General features: G+C 36.4%; 1 protein-coding gene across 2 annotated transcripts in view; it reads right to left on the bottom strand.

Annotated features, from left to right (window-relative positions):
• ITPR2 (inositol 1,4,5-trisphosphate receptor type 2) overlaps positions 1-27,866 on the bottom strand; it is a 537,798-nt gene that overhangs the window by 85,822 nt on the left and 424,110 nt on the right. For both annotated transcript variants that reach the window (XM_053554147.1, XM_053554146.1), the window contains exons 47-51: positions 24,865-25,057; positions 21,757-21,882; positions 14,295-14,470; positions 6,053-6,217; positions 3,837-4,032 (exon numbers count right to left, since the gene is read on the bottom strand). In XM_053554147.1, the coding sequence (XP_053410122.1) occupies positions 3,837-4,032; positions 6,053-6,217; positions 14,295-14,470; positions 21,757-21,882; positions 24,865-25,057 (856 nt within the window). The remainder of the gene's footprint in view (positions 1-3,836; positions 4,033-6,052; positions 6,218-14,294; positions 14,471-21,756; positions 21,883-24,864; positions 25,058-27,866) is intronic.

The following is a 27,866-nucleotide window of genomic DNA, read 5'->3' as shown; positions in this document are numbered from 1 at the left end:
TGTATGTGTTAACAATACTGTAGGTGGTAACTACCATGTATAATAATGTTTCTACGGCCAAATGCATTCAGGGCTCTGACTTGGGAAGCCAGGAACACAGTCCCTTAAATGAAGTTGGTGGTCCCTGAGCCCTCAGCTGCTGACACAAGGCTTCAGGGAATGAGGGCATAAAACGCCTCAGGGAGCAGGAATCTTCTGCCAGAACCCTGTTCAGGATCTTCTATTCTTCCACAGTCCCCAGGAATCCATCTGCTTGCTGGCTCACTACCTATCTCCCCGGCCCAGAACAGAACAGCCAACAGAACCCTTTTTATTTGCATGAAACAAACTTTTATCCATACAAAAAAAATTGTTGCTCATAACAAATATGAAGTAAAGACTTCCTCTTAAACCTGCTATTCACATCGAGACAGCAAGGGAAGTCCACATGATGGAGGGACGGGGGGAGTTCATGTGTGCAGACAAAGGGCTGAGGAAACATTCAAGTGCATCTCCAAGCAATGCCACAGCACAGTTACCCTGATTCTCTGACTCCTCACTCCTCAGCTAAGGTGGGGGTAGAAAGGGCAAGTGGCAGCTGCAGTTTGGAGGAACATGCAAGAGGTGCACAGGGGCTAGAGTTCCCAGCTGCATGAACACTAGGGCCCTCTTTAATGGGGGAAGTGAGGAAGCCACAGAATGGCTCCATCTCTCCCTGTCCCTCCGCCTAGGGCAGACACACAACCATCTGCACTAACCTGGGCTGGGGTGGCCAGGAGGGGAGAAGGGTGGAGTGTGCCCTGTGGCCGTCCCTCTACTTCATAAATGTTTCCTGAAGCACCGGGCTCAGGTCTGAGGGCCCAGAGACCAGGCGTTGGAGAATCAAGTCAACAGACAAAGATATAACGATAGCAGTTTGGAGAAAGTATGGGTTTTAAAAAAGGGAATGCATTTTTAGAGGTGGGAGATGCAAATTCTAGAAGGGGAAAAAAGCCAGAAAGGTTTCTGGAGAAGGGTCCATCTAAAGGAGTCACGGGATTTATGAGGCAGGAATAAACGGTGCAGTATTTACCTGACAAAGGGCACCAAAGCCGACAAAGGCACAGAGCAGGGTGACCAGGGCTACTCACCAGCTGCTTTGAACCAAGACTCCCACGGCCACTGCAGCGCCAGACAAAGTTTGTGACCAGCAAGAGAAAGAATCAGAGCTGTGGGTAGAGTGAGTGGACAGGCAGAAGAGAGGCTGAAGGTGGGGGAGCCACAGAGGGGGCTCCTGCAGGGCTCTGGATGAGCAGAGTGAGGAGGAGAAGTAGGAGGATGGCACTGAAAATGGAGCAGAGGGACAAGGTCAAAGATACTGCCACAGCCGGCTTTTCTAAGATACAGATTCCCCCGAACAGTGCTCAAGTGGCAGTAATTTATTGAGCTAAAGATTCTTCTGGTCATACAGGCAGGATCTGCATTCTCCTAGAATCCCAATGCTGTTTGCAAATTATCCACCCTCCATTTACACATACACCTGTGAAGGTTTTGCCATTCAGCTTTAGAACCCTCAACTCCCCCTGTGCTCCCCTCTGGGTTTCTGATCACTCTTGCACAGTCACGGAACAACTGCATACCTCTCCTGCACTCCAAATTTCACCTGCTACCCACTGTGTTATCCTCAACAACTTCACTCAACACATACAGTCAACTTTAGAAGTAAATATACAGTATTTACAATAATAAACTTTATGCTATGTATCAATAAAGACAATAAATGACATTAGAAATGAAATTTAAGATGTTGTAAAAACAAGGGTGCTTTTTCTAAGGCATCATATCACATATACTCTCAATCTATGAAGAATCCAGAGTTTAACTTTGTTAACTGTTCCCAGATGCTAGATTTTCATCATGTTTACAAGACCTTTATTTAACAGCTTTTCATATAAATGTGCATAAATATTTTTAATAAAGAGCTTAAAATTTTAGGTTCCGTGTTACCTATTTTGTAAAACAGAAGGAAAATATTTATATTAGTAATATAATGATATGAACATACTTTTTAAATAACACAAAATATTTGCCATTGGGATTTATGAGACAATTACTACTGCACACATTTTGAATTTAGAAATAATGATTCACCAGCTTTCGATGCACTCTGTACTGAGTAACTCAATATGATCATGCCTTAAAATCTAGTAATTAAAACGTGGAGATTTCTAATAGCAGACGGTTTATGATTCACAAAAAATTTAATAAGTTTTGGGAGGCATATATGTGTGAGCTCTTCTTCTAAATACTGACACAAAACTCTGGAAAAAGTAGCATTTACGTAAGAGCAAGAAAGTCAGTAACAGAAAACATTTTATGTTCCTATGAATAAATACTAGCACGCTGGTATGAAATTCAGGAGAGTCTCAAGTTTATACTTTCAATCCATGCACATGATGTTTTTATTATGTGCTTTGATCACTTAGACTTACTAACAGACTTAAAGGCCACTTAATTATCCCCAAATCTAAAAGATATACTACCATGTCATTTACAAGGTATCACTAATTAAATCCTAGTTTAAAATTTAATGGTTTGAGGCAAGAGAGTGTCATTTTGTGGTTTCCCTTCTCTACAATCCATAGTCAGAAGAATCACTCAGAAAAACTAACAGCAAAGTACAGAATCATTTTTTTTCTTTTTCTTTTTTTTTGAGACAGAGTCTCACTCTATCACCCTGAATAGAGTGCTGTGGCTCCATAGCTCACAGTAACCTCAAACTCTTGGGCTCAAGCAATTCTCTTGCCTCAGCTTCCCAAGTAGCTGGGACTACAGGTGCCCACCACCATGCCTGGCTAGTTTTTCTATTTTCAGTAGAGACAGGTTCTCACTCTTGCTCAGGTTTGTAGACAGGTTCTCACTCTTGCTCAGGTTTGTCTCAAACTCCTGAGCTCAGGTGATCTGCCCACCTTGGTTTCCCAGAGTGCAGAGATTTCAGGCTGGAGTCATCAAAGCTATGATTTCTATCTAGCAAAGTAGGAGATGGATAAAAAGAGAAAAACGAAATTTAACTAAAGTAGCAAAAGGTAGGAAAGGGGAAAAAAGAAACCATTAGAAAGTATAATACAGCTCTCTCTCCCCTCTCTCTTTCTTTCCTCACTCCTCCTTGGTGTTGTCCTGCAACATCCCCCCTTCACCAATAAAGACCTTTCATTAAAAAAAAAAAAAGTATAATACATAAAAAACTCAAAATAATGTGGAAAGAATAATTCCTAACACTACAGGCACCGCGGTGATAGGAAAGCGTGTGTCAACAGTCAACAACAAAAGCAAAGATTGTACACAAATTCCAACAATCCCACACTGACAGATTTGGTTTTTTAATCACAGTGTTTTGAGTATGTCTTCTGCACCAAATTTATCTGATGGTTCCCAAACCAAAGCATTTATCATTTTCAATCATTTAAGTAGTGTATGATACTATGATCAAACCTGTATGGAGTAATGGCTGTGAACGATGCTAGGTGTTGGTTTGGGGGGAGAACAGGGAAAATAAGAGGAAAAGAATTTCAAAGCTATTCTTTTGCACTGAAGTTTTTGACTGTCTTCTGGAATACAGTCAGCATTACAGAAACTTTCTTACTGAGACTGAACTTAGCCGATGTTCTCATGTATTTCTCTGTATACAATGACTGCTAATATACCAGCCTGACAGTATTTCACACATCTGACTCTCAGCAGTCAACAAGAACATGTTCTCAAAGGAACGAAAGAAAATATTCCCCCCCCATTAGTGATTTGTCTATAATCTTGTTAACAAGCTATGCACAAGTCATTTCTGCCATTAGAGAAAGCCCACTCAGTGGTAATAGCAATACCTGTAACAGGAGTCCGGTTTTTCAGCCTATCCACTTCCATAGTAAAGTCATCCTTCAAAAAGAGGAATCCAATAATGGAAAACAGGTAGACAAGAATGAGAGCCAGGACTGCAGTTAGAATAATGGAGCGCCCATTTCGTGTGACACTTTTAATGACATTGAGCAGAGTCTCTTCTCTATATACCAGATCAAAAAGCTACAAAATGAAGAAAATAAAAACCAAAAAATTCAATGGAACAAAAGGTCGGTAAACATAAATACAATTACAAATGCAAGCCATTATAGTTTATCTATTGAAGAAAAAAAGAAACCTAAACCACCTTAAAAATGAACCGGAAAAAAAAACCTATTTCTTTTCCCATTGAAATGTATTAATAAACTTTTTAAATAAAGATAAATTTAACACAGCACATATAATGTGCATTTATTGGTTTTATACCCAATATAATATCAATTGGAAACAGCATAGTTTTAAATTAATTTAGAAAAATAATATTGTACTTAACTAGCTTAGCTACTTATTCTTTATTTTTACTCTTACTGATATACTACAGTTACTTTTGAAATACATAAAATGGGTAAAGTGAGAAAGCTGAATTAGGTCCTCCTAAGTAATAAATAATTGACAAATTCACTAAATATATAATTAAGAGATTAGAGGTGAAATTATAAGAACAATTTTATGAGGTGGGTGCAATAGAAAACATACGAAATTCAAAAATATTTGACAAATGCAAACATCTTTCCTTACTAAAGGTGTATAATGAAAACAAAACCTATTACTTCAGTATATACTTTTGGAAACAGAGGTATATACAAAAATACAATACATGATTTTGCTAATGGGCATCACTTTCGCTAATGGGCTATTAGTCATTTTGTCTTTAGTAGCAGAAAATCTTTGCACTAGTCAAGAACCTATGCATTATCTGTAGTCAACAACAAAAGTCTATTTTATAAATAAGAGAGTTGATACACAAAACTATTATAGACTCATCAACTTGTATACATTAACTGCATATAGCATTTTGTATGTCAATCATACTTCAACAGAGTGGTTTAAAAATATAGAATATTGCATGTCATAGTTAGGTAAAAGTGCTGGGTATAATAGGACTTATATATCATAGGCAAGGAAAAAATAAAATTTTTCTGGTGAATCAGGGCAGAGAGAGAATTCATTTGCATTACTGCAAAAGAAAAATATCTACTATGATCTAACTAAAAATGATCTAACTTCACTGCCTAGAAGGTAAGTTTGTATCAAAATATAATAGACAAATCCACTGTCCAGTGTGGTTCTTTCAAGTGCATGAGGGTAAATGGAAAATTGGCCTCATTTCAGTCTTCCCACGTAGGTGTGCAAGATAATAGGACGCAAGTGTCCCGCATGACCCAAGCAAATTGGGTCAACAAGATGTTTTTAGGTCTTCCACTACTTTTCAGGATTCATTTTACTGGACAGTGGTCTCTACTGCATGTCAACCATAGGCTGGAGATATAAATAAATAATTTCTATAAAATCATGATGCTAATCTGTTTTTCAAGTTTCAAAACATTATTGCAAATTTGTATTTACTTCTTTCCTAGTTTATGGCTATAAAACAATATAGATGCAAGAAGGAAAACTGATAACCACAGGGAAAATAAAACCTCTAGAAATAATCTGAAAAATCCATTTAATGAATTAAAGATATATAGATAGGTTTAACAGCAATGACATACACGTATTAAACCCCAAACTTGTAAGACTCACTGTCTTTTTGCTAGGCTGACTCTTTATCCCCTCATTCTCACTGTTATGCCATTCTATAGAGACAAATAATTTTTTATATTATAAATAAAACACAATGATTTCAGTACCCAAGACCTATTTTGTCTCCCACACACTGTTGGAGAATCTTTAAATGTAAAGGGAAATATTATTTGGCTGAAACCAAAAGCAATCTGTCATATGAAGCCTGGGTCAAGAGGTGGGGAGGCTGGTTGCTTCTCAGAGGGTTTGATAAAGGACTCCACCGCCCATGTGGTTTCCCAAAGAAAAAGACTAAAAATGATGATAACTCATTCTTTTCCTATGAAATTCTAAAAATAACATAATTTGTCCTAAATGTCAGGCCTTGTTTAAAAAAAAAAAAAATCAAAGGAAGAGGCATAAGAAGCAGCAGCATTGTGTATTTTTCCAGCAGTGACTGTCCACGTGGAGAGGTACTCACCAGGAAGCTATAGAAGAATTCGTGGACAAAGAGGCCCAGCATGCAAACCAGGACATATGCTACATGGTACAGAAAGGCCACATCCAGGATGACAGCCCGGTACCCTCGGGTGAACGTGCCACGATTTCCAACAAAACTCACCAGAAATACGATTTTATTACAAAGCTAAAGGGAGGAAAAGATTAGAGATTACTGTCTTACTTATCCTGAAACGCACATCAATAGCAGGACACGGATGCAAACTAGTATTCACAAAAGTCTTTGATTTTCGATCATGATTTCTCATTTTATAGTTTTTGAGCACTGCTTACAAATCTGCATGTAAACATAAAACACATTTGCAAACCGTGTATCCTTTGCAGTTCTAGGGAAGGAGAGAAGAATGATGAGAGCTGCAGCTATACAATCAAGGCAGGCCTGAATTTTAATCCTGGACCCTCCCGTGACTGTTGTGTGATCTAGTTCATGCAACTGCAGGCCTCAATGGTTTCTCTTGAAAAATGGGAATAAACAAAAGAATTGCCACCTCATAGAACTCTTGAGAGGACGAAATGACATAATGCATACGAAGCCCATAATAGTATGGCTTTTAAAATATTACTTTTATCATAGTTTTTACATTCCAAGTAAAACATAAAATGTTTTTATTATGCTGGGAATATAATAAAAATATCTTTTCAGAAAATTTTCAGAGATTTGTCCTTGTTTTTCTTTTATCCTAGATTTTAATCTTAAACAAGTCATTAAAATTATTTTTGTATTCATTGACTTCATACACATAGGAAATATAAATATTCTTATGTTCCTGGGTTAAAATAAATACAATGTACATATGTGTTTTTTAAGCCGTATGTGTGGGCACTAATTCAATAAACATTTTGGAGTGTTTATTATGCCTTTGACCATGCAGAATATACTCAAAGTATATTTTATATTGCCTTTCATGGCATGGTTTTGGAACATAGAAATTTATATTGAGACTCTTTTGGCAATAACAGTGATCTGTGCAATAATTTCCAAAGAAAACAATTATCATAAAGTTGGTGTCATTTATTTGGTTCTATTTGGTTCACTGCATTATTTATAAACCAAAGAGCCAATTTGGCCTCAGTCATCAAGGAAGGAATTACAGAATGCTAGAGTTCATAGCTCCTGCTTCCTAACCATTCCCCGAGTTCTTTAGGTTATCTAATGGAACCACGTGTGTCTTTCAATTGTCCAAACCAGGCTTTGTGAAAACAAGTTGTTCTTTGCAACAGTGTTTAATGGAATGATTTTAAATAACGTAAGAAGGAGCAAAACACTTTGAGGCAAGTTAAAAGTTAAGAGTTTAGAAAACCTTTTCCTTCCAATTTCTGAAGTTCAAATCAGTACAGCTGAAACAAGAGGTGAGTCATTACTTCACGTTGTGAAGAGTCGACCAAATCAACCACACAGCAACTAAAAGGGCCAAACCTTTCCTAAATGTTCCCCTGATGAATGATTAACTAGCCTCTCAATAGCCAATATTATCACTCCATTCCTCATCTTGTTAACAATTTCCATAAGGTCAAATAGAAAGTTTTACTTTACTATTTAATGTTTCATCATCAATAGTTTACACCATTATTAAATATAGCTACAGTATAATGGATGTCTTTATATTTACTGTCCCAGATCAGGTTTAATATTTTAAGAAGTTGTAATTTAAAAACCTAAGTAATAAATAAAAGGTGCCAATCTATATAAAGCATGTAATGATAAGTACTTGCGAAAAAAGTGCAAAATAGAACGTTCAGGAGAAACAACATTCAGCAATATATTCTTTCAATTGTTGACTGCCTATTATTTAAATTTGCCCTGTTGACCTTGATTTATCCACTGTAGTTCATCAATATGAACTAGAAATAAGAAGTTCTATAAAAATAAAGTTAAAAATTAGAACGTTCTCAGAAGGATGAATGACATGTTTGAAACGAATTATTTATAAGTGTTTTCTGATCTTAATCCTCTAAATTGAATCATAAAAAATTATTTAGGAATACTATTAGTAAGCCCCATCTACTGAAGAAAAATAATACATTGAATTCACATTTTCAAAAAGAACAATACATTTCAGTTCTCAAAGAATGCAAAAGCGAGGGCACATTTCTGCCTAAGAGTCTCTGCCATTTTCACACACAACCCAAAGATTTGCCTTATTTGTTTTTGGGTTTTTGTATTTGATTTTTTGAACCTTGCCCTAGAGCTTGATGGATACCCGTTTTCTTCACTAGGTCTCCATGTGGAGTGGAGTCAAGTTAGTACTGGTGGTCACACTACCTCTGTCAAGATCAGAAATAAAGATATTATCCTTTTGTTTTTTAAAGTGTTCACATTAAGGAGAAATGAGTGCAAGAATAGATGATGTGGGTGGGAAAGATGTTGAACTCTGGTTTCTCTTCCACCATGAAATTTACAAATTGTTTTTACACAGCATTTTTCCAGGAAAGCTGGGAATATTTATGCTGAGAATAAACAAACTGCAAAAACATTCTCCCTTTTCACGTCATGAAAAAGTTGACAATTGTTTCTAATCAGTCCTTTATTTGTCAACACCATTGTGTAGGCAATCATTTCTATGGCAAAAGTCCACACGGGTGCCAAGAAATGAAAGGTTTGGGAAGTGGGTAATATGGTTAAAAGCCGTGCTCTTCTGAGCTGCTGAGAAGGGACCCTTGGGTCAACAAACAGATACCAATACAAATGACCACAAATGACAACCTATACATTGTTTTCTTTCTTTATCTAGTCATCATAGCTGCCCTTCATATAGTTTTTGTTGCAAACAGGGTAAAGTGCATGATGCTAGGCGAATAGGGGGATGGCAGAGAAAAGCATCAGTGTAAATTTTCTGGACAGTCTTTAAAGAGTGATTTATACCATCTAAATGGCATACCAATAGGTAAAGTAATATTAATGTTTGTTTGTCAATTAACATATATTATACTAATGCAAATGCATTAATTTTAATTAGGCAAATAAATTACTCAGTCTTCTAAGCATTTTCAAATATACTTCATAATTCACTGCTATGTTTTTGTGAGAATGTTAATAGTCCAGCCCAGGGGGAAGACACGGTGGGAGGGCCACGTGGGTTCCAGGTGTGGCTCTGGCTCTGCTGGCTTTGGTAAAGCCTCCTGGTCTCTACAGGACTCTGCCTCCTTATATTTAAAATGAAATGGTTAAAAGTGAATAAACATGAGGTTCCTGATAGCTCTAGAATTCTATGTGATGTCTTTTCATAATTTTTTTTTTCCTGAGACAGAGTCTCACTCTGTTGTCCAGGCTAGAGTTCTGTGGCGTTAAGCCTCGCTCACAGCAACCTCAGACTCCTGGGCTCAAGCAATCCTCCTGCCTCAGTCTTCCAAGTAACTGGTACACAATGTCCTCTAAATGTCTCTATTTTGTGATCACAGAAATTTATAGCTGCCATGTCTTTTTCTTTATATTATTCTTTTGGTCTTATTTGGTCTTATAGGTACTCTGTCCCTAATCAGGAATTCTCTCTCCAGATCTTATATTATTCTTATGGGAAAAAATGAGACCTATTTTACAGGAATAAATTACAGGAAGAAAAAATGAGGTTGTCTATGTATGTATTGAAAGGTAAGAACTGAATTTATAATCTTCAGCTCCACCTCATATTTTTCATCAACTACGTGTAAATCAACTTTCTTCCTTAAAATAAGATTTGATTTTAAAATCCCCATTTCAGTGGTATTACGCAGGATAAAGTTCTAAGGTAAACGTGTCAGGCAAAATTTCTGAGCAGTCAAAATCACCCTGAAAATCCCAGTCATATGAATGTTATATCCCATTATTTTTATTAATCTACATAATATTAAAATTATAGATCACTTTTCTACCATTATCTACATCCTCCTGCCCCTTAGGTAATGGCAAGCCAATGAGAGTTTCGTAATGAACCTCTTATGTTAGAAGTTAAGGTAGATGATATTTGCTATAACATTTTTATTAATCCACATAATATTAAAATTATAGATCACTTTTCTACCATTATCTACATCTATTTAAATTGCAAAAAAAAAGTATAGTAAACAAAGGTGATATAAATGGTGATATCTCTCACTAAATTTAGTGTATCTCTATCCCAGCACTAGAACAGTTTTCTACTTCTGCAACTGAATACCAGCAAGTAGTTAGGAGCGTTCAATGACCACACTGTATGAAAAAAGTGTGTGTGTGTGTGTGTGTGTGTGTGTGTCAGAGAGAGAGAGGCAGAGAGAGAGACAAACTGTATCTCTTTTGACAAACTGTATCATTAAATTAGCATGTTAAGTGAACATTTGGTGGGACTCAGCCTTATGGCTTAGCAGTAACATGAGAACTCCCCGAAAACTATCTATAGGCAAGTGGCTAAGGACACGATGACCCTATTACATTTGACCAGGGTGGCTTATTGTTAATAGACCAGCTACCTACTGAACTCTATTTGCTGCTCCTCTCTGCAAAATGGTGAGACCAAGTTATTAAATTATACATTTCCAGGCAACAGCAGAAAAGAAAAAAACACTGTGGATAAGAAGCATTTATAAGAGATTAAAAGATATTTCCCTGATATTAACTGCATTATTATTTATTATAAAAAATATCTAAAATCTAAACAGTAAGTTAATGGAGTGGTTAAACAGATTATATAACATCCATATGACTGGAAATATTATAGTTATTAAAATGAAGTTCACAAATAATTTTAGTTGTGTGAAAAAACAGTAAGAGCCTCCAGATTTATAAGACGTGTGCTTATATTTGTCAGAATAATACATTATTTTCCATTACCAACGATTAACAATGCCGTGTAGCAGATGGGTAGAAAACTATTCTGGATAATGAGATGTACTCTACAGCAGAGGAAAAAAGAAACTTTGACTTTTTGGAAACATCTCAAATATTAGCTAACTCCTACGACAAGGTAAACTTGTTGAAATCTAGATGAAACTTAAAATTTTAGAAATGGGGAAAGATAATAAAAATGAAGCACCATAATAAGCAGAAACTGATCATACTAAGTGCTTAGAACAAGATTGAGGCCTTTCTTCCCACTCGATTAGTTTTCCCAAAAAGGGACTTTCTGCATTTGCTTAACATTGTGAAAGACAGAGTCCAGAAATAAATAACTCTGAACCAACACACAAACACTTTCATGATCATGATGGCAATGTTTTACAACTGAATAGTGCTTCACACATTAGACACTTGGTAAATGGTATCCATTATTACTATCGAATCATTTCACTGCTGTTCTTTTATAAATCTTCCACTCTTATCTCCTTAACAATGTAGTAAGGACAGACCAGACTTTAATTTCTTCTTTTCACTAATGAGAAGAATGAAATTCCGAGGCTTGCTGATTTGCCTAAAGTCTAGAATTCTGATTTTCCTTAAAGCAGAGGTTCTCAACCTGTCGGTCGTGGCTCCTTTGTAACAGTGAAAATACATCGCACATTAGGAAGGTTAAGAACCACTGCCTTAAAGCAAAACTGTCGGGTAGATGACTTCTTTAGTTTTTCCTATTTCTGACACCCATAATTTTGGCACTTAGAGTTTCACTTGTTAAACAATGCTAATTTTACAGCAGAGAAAAAATAAATCCTTTTAATTTTTTGAACCATCTCAAATTAAGTTAATAAATATACTAAAACATAAGGTATGCATATAAAACATGACAGCTTTAGGTTTTCATTTATTCTTTCCTCCTGCCCCTTGGGTAATGGTAAGAATTTTGTAATGAACCTCTTATGTTAGAAGTTAAGAGGGCAGCGCCTGTGGCTCAAAGGAGTAGGGCCCCATATACCGGAGGTGGTGGGTTAAAACCCAGCCCCGGCCAAAAACTGCAAAAAGAAGAAGAAGAAGAAAAAAGAAGAAGTTAAGGTAGATAATATTTGCTAAAACATTTTTATTAATCCACATAATATTAAAATTATAGACCACTTTTCTATCATAATCTTCAACATCCAAATCACAATTATTTCACTGAATTTATTCCTAAATCACAAAGTTGATTATTTTCTTTGGATCAAAATGCCTGGAGTGGTCGACCATAATGTACCATCTGGCTGTGCAAACAGCTGTTTATGCTGTGCATGGTAGAAGAGCCTCCACAGCTTCATATGGCTAATAAGATAGATACATAAATTTACAAGCGTATTCTTTCTCACTGAAGAAATTAAAGTAAAATACTTGCATATGAACACTCATTTGCCATGGTGGAATTATTCTCACCAAACTAGACAGAAGTTATCTTTTTATCCTGTCCCATGAAAGGGGAAACAAAAGTGCTCTAGATGGTTTTGGTTTCCCCCAGTAATCATTAGAATGTTATTCCCTAACACTTTATATATTCTATATATATGGTCTGAAGAAAAACTGAAATGTAAATCAGTGAGTCTGAAATGTCAGCTTCTGGCTACAAGAAACATATCCTCCACCTCTTGGTATTTTTTCTGCCTATTAAATAAAAGAGGCCAGTAAATTTTTGTTATTTTTGGTCCAACTCCAGCTGTCATTTCTCTCTGTCAAATTTGGATTTTTTTCACTTGAATTAATGTCCTACTGAGGGGCAGTTACCAGTTTTGTGAATATTATTTGTGCTTCTTCAAGTAATATGGTTCAATATTCAAAGTATTTTTTTAAAGCCAAACACATAGATTTAGAAAACATTATTATTTTTTTAAATTTCAGATTGTTTGTATGAGTACAAACAATTACGTTATACTATTTGCATTTGTTAGGTAAAGTCCAAGTTGTAGTTCAGCCCTTCACCCAGGAGGTGTGCCATATAAGTTGTACCTGTTCAGTGAGAGCTCCCTCCTCCCTCTCCCCCCACCACTTGAATTTAGTTGCATTTTTTTCTTGTGTGGGCATGTAGCTGTTCATCTACTGGTTTCATATTAGTATTGAGTACATTGGATGAAATTTAGAGAAATTCATGAAGATTCTGTTCTATAATGAGCTTGGCAGGTAATATTGCAAAATTAGCTTATTTCCAAAGCATTGAAAGTATAAGTTCAGTTCATGTGAACACTTTTTTTGGATGTTTAAATGCCAGCTATTAGGGTGGAGAAAACAGAGTTAGGAGAGGAAACGTATGGAATAGTAGATTCAGTATGTTACAACATTCTTTGTTGACAAACTTCTTTGTATGTACAGTACTTTTCCCTTTATAGACATGACTATTTCATTTACTTATTGTCAATACGTGCCACATATTTTACATGCAAGAAGCCCTGCATGTGTAAGAATACAAAGATGACCATCCATTCATTCTCTCACCCATTAGTTTATTTATTTAGAAATATTTACTCAGTACCTATGAAGTTCTAGACATTAAATGACTAATCATTATGCTTAAGAATGGTACAGTGTAGTAGGGGAGATTAAGCCCTAACTATAGATACTAGAATATAGGATATGGGAGAAAGCCAGTAAAGGATAGAAAGAGCGTTAGGTATTCAGCAGATATACAGCAATACTTATTGGCTTACCTGGACATTTCTCATTTCATCAACCTTATGATTTAGCTTTTCTTAACATCCCTTTATGGATCTACTATGCATAAAATGGCTTGTACCCTCACAATTTTATTTCTCGGGTAAAATTATTTCTATAAATGTATCACTTGCCATTTGAAATAATGCTCTGGCCTACTTATTCTAAACTCACCTAACTCAACTAAAAAATGCACTTTCTTATTCTAATATTTTAAAATTTGGTGAACAAAAATTAATCTCATCTATGCCTTTTACAAGCTTAACACATTTGTTCACATAAAAAGAGCCCAATTTCATATTTTCTCAAAGGTCATTTGATGAAAAGGACTTACTTCCAAAATTCTACTGAATAATTTAATCTGTCTTGGGTGATTTGGACATCATTTTAGGATGTTAACAGTGGCTATTTTTGTCAATAGCTGTAGGTATAGGATGCAGTAGACATTAAAATCAGATTGGATTAAATTGATGGCAGAACTGGGTGATGCCCCAAATGTTACCTTCTTAAATAAGTAAATTTATTTTACTTGTAATTTTTTCTTTCTCTTAAAATTAAATAAGGAATTTACAATTATACTCTGTTTAATCAAGATTCACAACAATTTAGAATTCACTGTGTATAAACAATTTAAAAGCATATAGTTACATTTTTATATTTTATACATTTTTAAGTAATTCTGCAACAGTAAAAAGCTAAGTGAAGTACTTACATTAGCTGCACCGAGAAGTATTAATGTAGGCCCGAGACCTATTGTATATATCGATCTGAGCATTATTGATACAAGAAATGGCCGAATACCCACAGGTTTAGAGAAGAAAAACAGCATAGATGTGCAGATTGCGACTGCTATCCAAAGAAGAACCGAGAACAATGGAGAAAGTGTACCTGTAAAATGTGGAAGAAGTTTATTTTTACTGAGAACAAAACTAGAAAATGCCAAAAGATTGGCTACTTTACTTTATAGGCTATAGCAAGCCGAGCCATCGTGCGCTGAATTCAAAACAATCCTACTCTACACTCTTTATATTTCAAGGATTTATCTTTGAACACATTACTCATTATTGTATTTATCAAAAGTAAGTGCGCGAATTGCTCACCTTTCTTTCATATGGGAGTGATCTGCTAAATACTTTTGATAGACCTACCTCATTTGGGAAACTTAATTCAAAATGTATGATGAATGCCCATAAGATGAATGGCTAAATCATGTGAAATCAGTAGTTTTTTTCATTGAATTCACACCTTGTCTTGTTCTATTATCATCAACTTTCCATTTTATACATTTCTACGAAGACTCCAATATGTACAACACCCAGTCTTTATAAAATAGACACAAGCTTGAACTGCTAAAGCACACATATGTGTACGAAGGTACATGTATGAGTGTGTGTATTTGAAAGGCCCACCCAAGTCCTAAAAAAAAAAAAGTTGAGGTATATTATAAGGATGAATAAAACAAAAGTTCCAAATGTTTTAAAAATGAACTCCATTACAGACAAGATTTCTTAGCAACTGCCTTAAATGGAGGATTAAAATAATATATTTTCTTAGAAAAAGAAGTACAATTCATGGCCATGGGCACTGACATGGGTACTGAAGGCTGCCCCCTCTGCAGGGCCTGTGGTACTGCACTAGCAGAGAAAATCAAGGAGCAACATTCTGGGGCTGATGGGGTCAGCTCTGGGACCTCCAACATTTGTCTGTAGGCTGATGTAGTCACAAGGGAAACAACAAAATGGAGATTTTCCACTAATTCCTTTGGCAAATATTCTAAAATGGTTCTTGTTCTGTGGACCACACCTCTTTATATTGTTTATAAAATTTTACTACCGCGCATCATGCAAAATACCTCAACAGCTTTGGTGTACAGAGCTTTTATACTACCATCGAAACCCCGCTTCCTCAATGAATCCTGAACTAACGAAGCTTTTAGTTCATAGTGAGTGCTAACAGATCTCAAAAGTAGGTAGGGAGATCCTGTCAGATGTTAGAAAAAATCAGATAGCGAACAGCATTAGTTTAGACATGTTCATTTTTACAATGTTTGTTCTTATCATGTTGTCTCTTAAAGCAAAAAATAATGAAAGAAGATTGGGAAGAAAGATGGGATCTTCCCTCTTACCTAATTTATGATCTGATAAGATTAACTGGGAGATGGAGAAAGAAAATAAGTAAAGTGCTTTGGAAGTTACTTGCCTTCTGGCAATGCTAACAAAATGGGTACTCTACTCATATTTATGACCATGTTGGCTTGAGAGCATCCTATGAATACCAAATACAGCCTGACCTCCACCTGCCTTGATTTCTAGACGTCAAAGAGCCAAAGAGAGAATCCTGCCTTTAGCTCTCTCTCTTGGTCCCTGGGACTTGAGTATAAAGTGGGATGTGGACCTGGGCTTTATCCCTGTGCCTGTTATGCAGTAACAAATATCTCTTGATTAAGTAAATAAACAAAAACAGACCCTGTGAGTTCATTTTGAGTAATCAGGTGTCCAGTTACTCCTCAAGTTGTGGAGCTTCACTTTTAAGTGTATTAAAACTGCCACATCATCATTTATACCTTCAGCCAGTCATTGAACTTGTTAATACAATTCATAAGTAATGTCTTGATGTGACATTCTTATTCTAGAAGTCTCAGATTTGGCACAGACAATCACACTGTGCGTTGTCATTAATGCCTGATAAACTAACTACATCTTCACTATTATTTCCAGGACAGTATGTGGCTCACTGATTAAATAAGAAATTATAGTCATGCACCTAAAACTGGGCGTTTGATCCCTCTGCACAAAGAACTCAAAGAGTGTCTAGCATACTACCTTGCACAGAATTTAATGCTAAATGTGCATTTGTGGAATGAATAAACTTCCACGTACTATTTAATAGCTATTAAAACAGCTATTAATTGACAAGATGTTTATAATTATCGTCTATAAGAATGACAATACTGGTTTCTAACCGAAGATTCAATTCTAAAAAAAAGAAATTAAAATCTCTCCGACAAACTTTAGAGACGATAGTACAGATTTTCAAAGCAATCATTACCCATCAATGATAGGAAAGGAGGAATGTTTTTTTCTCCTCAATACTTTATATTTGTGTCAATTCTATTATACTATTTTTATAATGGAAAAATTTTTAGAATTTACCCTATACATTTTTAACTCTATAAAATAAGAAGTTTATCCTTTAAAAAGAAAATTCAGACAGCAAAATTGGAAATTCCAATTCACATAATGGAACTCTGTAATCTACATCATGCTGACTTGTTTATAGTTTACTGGACAGAACATGCTGCTTCTCCCTTCTCCCCCTGCACGTAGTCTCAAAAGACTTCCTATTTCCTCTCCTTCAGTCCAGTTAAAGAAGACATCCACCCATAAATCCATACAGGTCGTTAGTATTGTGCCTTATTCTTTTCCTAGTACCTTAACTAGTCTAGGAGCTCCTTGAGGCAAGGATGGGTTTACTAATCTTTGCATTTCTAGGGTTTAGCACAGTGCCTGGCACTAGCGGCACTCTATCAATAGTTAAACGGAATGAACCGAAATCACCTTGAAGCATTTTTTTTTTTACACAAATCACTTGATAGAAAAAAAAAAAAAAGAACTGCACCTCACATTTGAATATGAAATTTTAAAAAGTACATACTTGTCTTGGTATAAGAAATTTCCATGGCATCAATTTTCTCTACTACCTAATCTACCTTCACCAAATCCAGACTAAGGATTGTTGGCACAGCAATTTTCAACTTCTGCGTGGATATCAAAGAGATTGCCTGGCATCAACAACTGTGCTTTATTCCTCAACATCAGCATATGTTTCTTTTTTAGAGGAGCATATGTTAACCCAAAAGCTACAAAAACCATTCAACCAAAGAAACCAAAACCAAAACCAAAACTTATGACCACAAAAGTAAGCCCTGGTCTCTTGAATACATTCAAACTGAACTCTTGAAACACTGGCAATAAAAGGAGATTCTCTATCTGTGAACAGCAGGTGGAGGGTGCCCCGTAAACTGGTCCTCTGAGAATCATCTTCCCCTTAAATATCTCCCTTTAGTTACTGCACACCACTACCCTGGTTGAAGGGAGATACTATTTTCCCAGTGACTATTTAACCCAAGTTGAACCAAATATTTGGGCACAAGAAACTCCCAGTAGCTCAGGTATTACCAGGCTGGAAAATACAGCTCATTCCCTCTGCCAGCTCCTTCATTCCCATTGCCACATTGACCTCCGTGACTCTGGAGAAGCATGCAGTAGGGTCTGGAGTTAGAAAAGGTGGCAACTTTTAACCAGAGCTCTTTTTTTTAGCCCAAGATTTACCAGGTGATTCCATGATCAATTTCCATAGCCAGAATCATGGAACTTCAGGGTTGGATAGTATTCTTATATTTACATATATATTTTTTATTTTTAAACTTTTCAAAACTCTTTCAGACTTAATAGCTGCAAAAATAATGTAAAATTTCCCAAATATCCTTCACCTAGATTCCCCAATGTCGATACCGTACATAACCACATTACAATGATAGATATCAGGAAATCCACATAGATAGCCCACTTTTATCTAACCTCAAAGTTGGTCAAGGGCCTTTTTCTAGACCAGGATCATACTTTGAATTTAGTAGTGATGCCTCTTCAGTCTCTTCTAAGTTGGACAGTTCCTCAACCTTTCTTTATCTTTCATAAGCTTGGTATCTATGAAAAGTACTGTCCGTTTATCTTGTAAATGTCCCTCATTTTGAGTTCCTCAGTTTGTTCATTTTTGGCAAATAATGTTATGTCCTTGTTAGTGCAATGTATCAAGAGGCTCATGACATGTCTCATTGCTGGTAACATTAATGTTGATCGCTAGTTAAAGTGATTTTTCTTTTTTCACGTTAAAGTTACTACTTTTCCATTTGTAATTAATAAGCAAGCTGTGGGGAGATACTCTATCACCATGTCAATATCCCATTTCTTATTATATACTTTTCATGATGCATGTATGGTCACCCATTAATTTTAATGCCCATTAATAATTCTAACTACTGTAATGTTTGCCAAATGGTGACACTCTATTTTCATCATTCTGTCTACATTATATTAACAGAAATAAAATGATAAGGAAGAGCTCTCTCTTCTCACTTCTCAAAATGGATTCCTCAATTTTTATTTTATTCTATGTGTTATAAAACATTACTACCAATAATTTTTTTCTCAAAATTTTTTCAGATTTGACCACTGAAAGGCCTTTCCATTTGGGTCCTGTGTTCTAATGACATGGTCCCATCATTTCTTGAACACTTTTTGAAGAAATTAAAAAATATATATAATATATATGTATATCCATCTTCAATCTAATCAATCTTTCAATCACTTCAAAGTGCTCCCGGCGAACAGTCATCCAGCCTATTCAACAAAATCCAGCATCCGAGAACTTTCAACACCAGCACGGAATTTTCCTTCTGCAGACAGCTCTGATGGCCAAGTGTGCTTATCAGTCTTGGCTCTGTTTCCTCAGCCTTCCTAGCTATGCATCATTTTGAGACTGAGGTTTGGAGACTGAGCTAATACATCCAAAATGTTAACCTGATTCATAGATTATAAATAATTCATCCAGAACTGTAATCAGACAACCCAGAAACAGCCTTGGGCTTCCACAGCTCATGCCCTCTCTTCCCTGTAAGCACCACATCTACTCAGATACTTCAGATGGAGCCTCTACCTGGGTTACTACTGCTAACTCCTATCTAGTCCTTTTTCACGGGTCAAGTCTGCATCTGCCCATGATGGGCTACCATGTTTCCCAGTCTTGTGTTTGCTAGTCCTATTTCTTTCTGAGGCTGTGGCCTCACTTCAACTTCTCTTCTATATGTGGTTTCAAGTCCCTGTTCAAGGACCAGTTGCATCAGCAATACCTGGTGAGTGTATTAAAGAAATACACTATTTCTTGACTCTAGTCACAAATCATTAGGCAAATCTTAAGCCACGGCTTAAGGAATTTAGACCTGTCAGGAAGATTAAGTGAAATTATGTATGTGAAGTGCTAAGAATTTTGTCTGACCCAATCTAAATGCTAAATAGTATCAGTTGCTGTTATTACTATCAGTATTACTACTATAACTATTATTAGGCAGATACTGAAAACACACCAGGTGTTCTGGTCTCTTCTCAATGAGTACAGAGCAACTGTCCAGAGGGGTGATATTTCCCATCAATATTATATTTTACGTACAATAGGTGGCAGCAGAGGCTATAAACACTGGCTCCAGTGGTCAAGAATACCCTGGATTGGAACTCAGGGAAAGGACACTTAGGTCCTGTATGGAGAGCCACCTGTTATCAACGTGCTTCCAATCCAGCCATTCATGGAGAAAGGTCTTAGACTGGACACAAAAAGGTTAGTCTTCTACTCTGAGATTTGCAATTCTTATGCTTTCTGGGTTTCCATCTCTTCATCTGTCAAATGAGGGCTTGATAGTAAATGGTTTCCAGGATTGCTTCCATCTCTAAGGCTTTATGCTTCTATTAACTAGGACTCTACAGTCTTTTCAGCATTCTGTGAGCAGATGCTACTAATTTATCATTTCATGCAGGACTTCTCACAAGAGTTACATTCTTCTGTGCCAAGAGTTGCATCACTAAAGGAGACTGCACACGGTGAAGAGAAAGCTGTTTCCACTTCCTGGTGTATTTGCTGCCTCCCCGCATGGACGGCCAAATATTTGCTACATTTTCACTGCTGTCTAACTCATATAACCACTCCATCATCCAATAGCCTTTTGTCATTGATGTGACTTCTAAAAAAAAAAGTGGTTATTCATGACCACTCAGATGACAGCTAAAGTTTAGATCAGAACTTGGATATCTCTGTTACCTGCAATGAACTTGTAAAATAGCAAATTCCTCTGGGATTCTCATTTACTTTCCTGCCCTCTTCCAGTTCATCTGAAATAGGCTTAAATACCTGTTGTTTTCCTCATACGGTCTTTCTACTAGGCTTCCCTCTGTAGTATAAATATTTATGCTATACCGATAACAACACGTAAACTTCATTGAAAGCTTACCAAGTATTCTTCTAAATGCTCTACTTACAAGCACAGTGATTTTTTAACTGGTGTACTTTGTGAGGATTTTAGGTGGGCCACAAAAAATTTTAAAGATCATTAAATAAATTATTTTAGAAAGAAGTTTAAAGCACAGAAAGTATATTCTTTCTTACACTCTTTTTTTTTTTTTTTGAACAACACAATTTAAGTGTGCCATGGGAGTCTAACTATAGGTTCAAGTGTGCTGTGCAATTAAAAAGGTTGAAAAACACTGGTATAGCACACCTCATTATATTCTCTCAATACTCCCGTGAACAGATGAGATACAGAAGCACTTCATGATTATTATCTGCTGATTTCTCACTTTTAGTTTTATGCCTTTCTAAATTTATTCACCTGATTATATCCCAAACCTGTAACTTATTTTCCCCTGCACTTTCTCAAACTTAAAACAAAACTTACTTCCCCAAACCCCACCCTTCAGCACATTTCTTCTGTATTTCCCATTTTAGTTAAAATGGTATAATTTCTCTTATCTTTGCTTTTGTAAACTCTCATGTATTATTAGTTTAATAATATTAATTTCATAGCCAATATCCTTTATCCCTATTATTATGTTCTTTCTTATGCTATTCCTTTTTGAAGCCTTAGATTATTAATATTTAATTCCATTTGTTATCCCTAACACAGTATTATAGAATTAAAATTTTATCTTTAGCTTACAGGTATGCTCATTATAGAAACCTCAGACAAGACAGAAACAGAAGCAAATTAAATATAAACACCACTATTTAAGGAGATGACAATTAATACACATATTTAGACACAACTCTCATTCACATAATTTAGATGACACAGTATAAAAAGCTTTCGGTCATAATAATTAGGTAGAAATAATAAAATTTTTCATTGCTTTATTTACTAATATATAACTCGAGTAACTATTCTGTAAATACGTTCTTTAAAAAGTAACATTTCTATGGACCACACTTTTCTGCCTATTCCCATCAGACTCTCTTATCAATAAATACAGAAAAATCTATTTAATAGGATTTAAATGATTGTTATTTTTCAATTCTAAAATTCAAGCAGGAACTGTAAAATATTTGTCATTTAAGGAAGAGCAAGCACTTGCCTTCATCTCCATCATCCCCAAATGGGTAGAAAAGAGCAACAGCTAAATTGATGAAGACAGCCAGGTTGAAGGAGATGCTCCCCCAGAGAGAGATGTGCCTCGAGAACCAGAACAGGGCAGCGTTACCTGGGAAGCGGGGAGTGCAAGGGACAGAAAAGAAAAATAAACTTTGGTGTCAATGCATGAGGGTAACTAAAGTAATATTTTACTAAATGCATCACTTTTGCAAGCTGTTATAAAAGTTTATCCAAATTACATTTAATATGACTTATTTTTTTTAGAAAGTTAGTTAAAAACAATCAGTACCATAAGGGAAGTTTCTATTTGACTCCTTCTTTCATCCTTCAGCCAGTTTACACCTAAACCATTGTGGAAGGGTGAGTGATGTTGCAATTACTAAAGGTGATCAGAGAGAGTGATTCTGGAATAATTCTTTCTAATCTATCCCCAGAAAAGATTAGGGGGAAGGTAGTTTAGCAGCTGCCTGGGGCCCCTTTCGATGGAATGATGTACATCACTGTACAGTTTGGTAATGCTGATATATTGGTCCCACTCCCATGCCTTAAAGCCAAATAAAAACCCCAAACCCCTAGCACAGATATATCTCTGACGAAAATTTCTATGACCTGGTCACAGTTACCTGAAACTCTGAAACCTAATAACAGGGCCTATTAATACTTACTGGGAACTAGTGATTTATAATATTATCTATATTTAAACCTTAATGCTTCCTAAGAACTTGTTGGGTTTGAAATTGCAGAAGACAACGAAAGCTATCGTAAGAATTACTAGAAGGTGGGAAAGGCTTTGCTGAATATTTTCAGAAAAGGGACTCTGTGTCTGCCATTACAAATGAATTAGTAAATGTATCTACCAAATATAGTTTACATGAACTGAAAATCTGGTATAATTCAGTTCTTTCCACCTCTGCTAAATAATTGAACAGATACATAATGCACATAAGTTTGAATAGGAGCCAAATGGATTAGACTGCCCTGAGCACCCACCTGGCCCCTTCAGGTCTTATTCATTCTCTGACTTATAAGATCTTAAAACCAGTATTAAAAGACTGGAGTTAATCAACAGGAAAGGCACATCGATTTTCAAATAGAGATTATAAACTCGTCAGATATAAACTGTGAATTTAAATCTACTCTGCTGTGGCGGGTGCCTGTGGCTCAAAGGAGTAGGGCGCCGGTCCCATATGCCGGAGGTGGCGGGTTCAAACCCAGGCCTGGTCAAAAACTGCAAGAAAAAAAAAAATCTACTCTGCTGCTTACCTCCCTTCAGTATATCTGGTTTTTCTTCTCTTGGAATGAAACATCCCAGCACTGGAATACACCATGATTAACTATGTCATTTAACTGGCTAATGTATCATAAACATCTGCATCCCCATCATTCCTGAATTAAGAGTCCTCATTTTTAAAGGCAGACTAGTTAGACAAAATTAGAAGATGTTGATGTGTATATTTCTAATAATAAATCTTTACTTATGGCTCAACCAAATGAATTAGATTCTGCTGAGAACCTCATAATGTGCTGATTCCACACTTGAAGGTAAAATTTACTTTCGAAATTATTTTAAGATTTATTCTTTGATAAATGACAAAAGTATATTTCATCCAAAAAGCACAGACCCCACAACATTAGTTCATTATTCAATTTACTTTTTTTTTTGGTTAAGGAAAACAATGTAAGTTTTACAAATGCCCCAAATAAAAAATTACTGTCTTCATATGTATTTTGGATGCCCCAGGTTATTACTGAATTCCATAAGGCTGTACATGGTAAAATTCTAAGGGGCCAAAATTTATTTCTTGGTTTTTTTCTCAAACACTCTGTTAAGAAAGTCTGAAAATGTGTGCCATACTCTGAAACTCAATGATGGTATTTCTTGAACTTAAGAACTTCAAGAACTTCAAGTTCATAAGTTATACCCATTAAAGTATCTGAAAAAGTGGAAGGATGGAACATCATTGAATAGAGGTACTGAGGACATATGCCTGCTTACCTGGAGAACTTCTCCAAAAGACAGAAAAGACCTACTCAACAGTGTCCCAATTTTCGTTAAAAACAAACAGAAAAAAAGAAACCTCATGATATCCCTTACCTTGGAATAAACTTTATTTAAATTTTAAAAATTAAAGCAAAATTGTAAAAAACCAAAAATAAATTTTAAAAACGCAAAATTTTTTTTTTAATTTTTTTTAACTTTTTTTTTTTTTTGTAGAGACAGTCTCACTTTATTGCCCTCCGTAGAGTGCCATGGCGTCACACGGCTCACAGCAACCTCCAGCTCTTGGGCTTACATGATTCTCTTGCCTCAGCCTCCCGAGTAGCTGGGACTACGGGCGCCCGCCACAACGCCCGGCTATTTTTTTTTGTTGTTGCAGTTTGGCCAGGGCTGGGTTTGAACCCGCCACCCTCGGCATATGGGGCCGGCGCCCTACTCATTGAGCCACAGGCGCCGCCCAAATGCAAAAATTTTTAATTCACTGTTTCCAAAGTGATTTGAGAACCTGAGATATAAGGAAAGTGTATGAAGCTGATTTTTAACTGTAAAATTGTAACATTCCTCTATTTAAATACAATTGTTACACAACGCGTAGCTTGTTTTTACTGGAGAGATAAAGTATGTTAAATGAAAGAATTGCTCTCAGAAAAAGGTTAAACAACCTATTCAATCATATAACATCACAGAAGAGCACAGTGGTGCGATGTCTCTTCACCCTGTTCACTGATTGTTAAGGCCAGTCAGGGCCCATTCAGGGTCTTCAAACCTGCAGCTGTTCACCAGTTGAAACATACAGCTGCAATCTTGCAATTTATGATATTTATGTAAAATAAAATAGGATCATCACTAGAAGATGGTCTAATTAGTCGAGGCTTTCTGTTTTCATTAAGCTGCAGGTGTCCAGGCTCTAGTGATAGACTAAGCTCTATCACTAGCACTCTATCACTAGCATCTTCAGCCTCCAAGTGATTTTGGTCAACAGCAGACTGGCTAGAAATTTAAAAAACAACTTAGATGACTTGCCATCATGTATCCCAAAGTACCAATTGATCTACCTTTATGCATAAACCCCTTTCAGTTTACTGTACTTACTCCTGATTTTCTTCTGCCACTTCATTTCATTGTAGAGATCTTCTGTTTGCTGGAAAAAGTCGTTCACTTTACTTCCCTGTTCATCCCGTTCAGTTGTATTGAACACACGGCACTTGGATTCTCGAGTGAGATATTCACATATATTGGGGACAGGAAAAACTATTTGCTCCATAGTCCTGTCATGCCGAACGATCTGAAAACATTAATTCACATTCATTTTTATCCTTTTGGACACCTTACTCTCAAGGGTATTTTTTGTTTTTAACATGAGTTTACCTTTGATATTTTATGAATGCAGTTAAAAAAAGAGAACAATTCCTTTAGGCTGGGCACAGAGGCTCATGTCTGTAATCATAACACTCTGAAAGGCCAGGGTGGGTGAATAGCTTGAGCTCAGGAGTTCAAGACCACCCTGAGCAAGAGTGAGACCCTGTCTCTTCTAAAAATAGAGAAATTAGTTGGGTGTCGTGGTGGGTGTCTGCAGTCTCAGCTACTTGGGAGGCTGAGGCAAGAGAATTGTTTGAGCCCAAGAGTTTGAGGTTGCTGTGAGCTATGACACCATAGCACTCTACAAAAGGCAACAAAGTGAGACTCTGTCTCAAAAAGTAAAAGTAAAAAATAAAAATAAAATAGTCCTTTACTCTACTACTTTGCATTTTTCTCTTTAAATAGGATAAATTAATGACTGATATGAACACTATACCTTGTTATAAATAACAAAACTAAAATCTTCCTTTTTGGCAGTGAACTTTTGCCACCCTTTTTTATTTCTGTGAAGTACATCAGAGAACTAAGATCATCTTCATTGGTAAGTGACTGGCTGGGCTGCCTTAAACATAACACTTAGCATACAGTATTTGTATCTTGTTCTTATCCTGTTCTTCCTAGAAAGAGTTGCTGGGAAACAAACGACATGTTCAGCATCACCTGTCCTGAGTTCTACGGGAAAGCTGCTTTATGTCAATGGACATAAGTGATGTCCTATTTATGGCAACACATGTTTTTGTAGGTACAACATCCATGTAAGCATACGCCCATATGTAAGTACTCATCTTTTTGAACCTCCTTTGTTATGCGTGACCATTTAACTTGAGACACAAAATCAGGCTGACTATTTTCAGACAGCTTCACTATGTACAACAAGGGTTAATAAAGGTTTATATTTATATACAGTGCCTGGTCCTCAGGAATTAATAAGGATTGGCCTAAGCCAGAAGAGGAATTCTATTTCCCTCTGCCACCGACTGGTGTGGTGGGGGCATGTGACCTAGCTCTGGAAAATGAAGCAAAAAGAGAAATCTCCCAGAGGGCTTCCAGGAAAGAGTTTGCTTCCTAGCAAAAGCAGAGAGCCAAAGACAAAAGCAAAATGACAAAAGCAAAAAAATGAAATGCATAAGTTATTTTTTTGGCCTTACACTCTTCTATCTTGCTTATGACAAAAGGCAATATAAAAGTATGATGCTTGAAATTTTTTTTGTTTTTCTTTTTTTTAAACAGAGTCTCAGTATATTGCCCTTGGTAGAGTGCTATGGTGTCACTGCTCACAGCAACCTCAAACTCTTGGGCTTAAGTGATTTTCTTCCCTCAGCTTCCCAAGTAGCTGGGACTACAGGCACTTGCCACAATGCCTGACTATATTTTCTTGTTGTTGTTTCAGTTGTCATTATTATTTAGCTGGCCCGGGCTGGATTCGAACCCACCAGCCAAGGTGCATGTGGCTGGTGCCGTAACCACTGTGCTACAGGCGCCAAACCTGATGCTTGAAATTTTGACAGCCATTTTGCAAACATGAGGTAACATATCACTAGCATGGTAAGGAGCCCAGCAGAAACATGGGAAAGGTCTGAGTGTCTGAAGGCATCAGAGTCATGGAATCAATTAAAGTGAGCTAATATGAACTCTTTATTAAAAAACTTTCTAATTATTAGAGTTGTTTAAAACTGGATCAGTTTTCTTCTGAAGTAGTGAGATCTCTACCCCAGGAAGAATTCACAGCAGAAGCAAATCATTGCGAGAGCAATTCCTTCTTGGATGGGGCTTAGACACAAGGCCTCTCCTATTTCCCAGAGTCTTTAAATCTAAAACTTATAGACAAACTATTATTCCTGACAATGTTAAATATTGTGCTTATGTTCTACGAAGTGCTCAGTTTGGGAAATAGAAAACTGCCTGCCTCAAGTAGGGGACAAGTGACATATGTGATGCTAATAATATTCCAATGTGATAAATGTTAAGCTAAAAGAATGACCAAACTTCCGTGGATCAAACTCCACAGTGGGATGAAATTGAGGAATGCTTGGTGGAAAGAGGGGGAACTTTGAGTAGGTCACGTGAATTGGGTTCAGGATGAACATGAGAACTGATTAACCAGAAGAATTTAGATGCTCAGCCCAGACCACGCCTTTGAAGTGTGGACTGCTACATGCAATGTTATGGATGTCTAAGTCCCCTCAAATTCACTCTATCCAAGAGTGAACAAAATAACCTTCTCCTTTTTTAACTTTCAAACTTCATTCTCGCCTGGAATTTCCATACTTTGTCCCATTTGTTCAAACCAGTAGCCTGGGGGCATCCTTTTCCACACCATTTTTTAAATCTTACTTGTACAATCCAACTTCAAGCCCTCCCAATATACCTAGATATATACAGAGGGTGCTAAAAATGTATACACATTTTAAGAAAAAAAATTGCATTAAATTTGCAATACTCAAGTCACTTTAACTTCTGCAATTACAAGAGGTGCTCATTGTGTTGTGACTTGCATTCATCTTTTTTTACTGGTATATACTGAGTGTTACAATTTTAATACAGTATTTTCCTTTCCTAAAATGTGTATACATGTGATATCCTCTTGTCTAATCTATCTGCATTCTCCACACCGTTCTCTTTCTGAATCCTTTCTCCAAACAATGACCAGAGTGATCTTTAAAAAGTCATCCCCTTTCTATGTTTTTTCACGCCTTCTCTTCATTTAGTTTTCTCTATCTGAAATCCCCATGCCT

The sequence above is a fragment of the Nycticebus coucang genome, chromosome 12, assembly GCF_027406575.1.
Source record: "Nycticebus coucang isolate mNycCou1 chromosome 12, mNycCou1.pri, whole genome shotgun sequence".
In the NCBI taxonomy this organism is placed as follows: domain Eukaryota; kingdom Metazoa; phylum Chordata; class Mammalia; order Primates; family Lorisidae; genus Nycticebus; species Nycticebus coucang.
The sequence above is the reverse complement of the archived record's forward strand: the minus strand, read 5'-3'. Positions and strand labels throughout refer to the sequence as shown.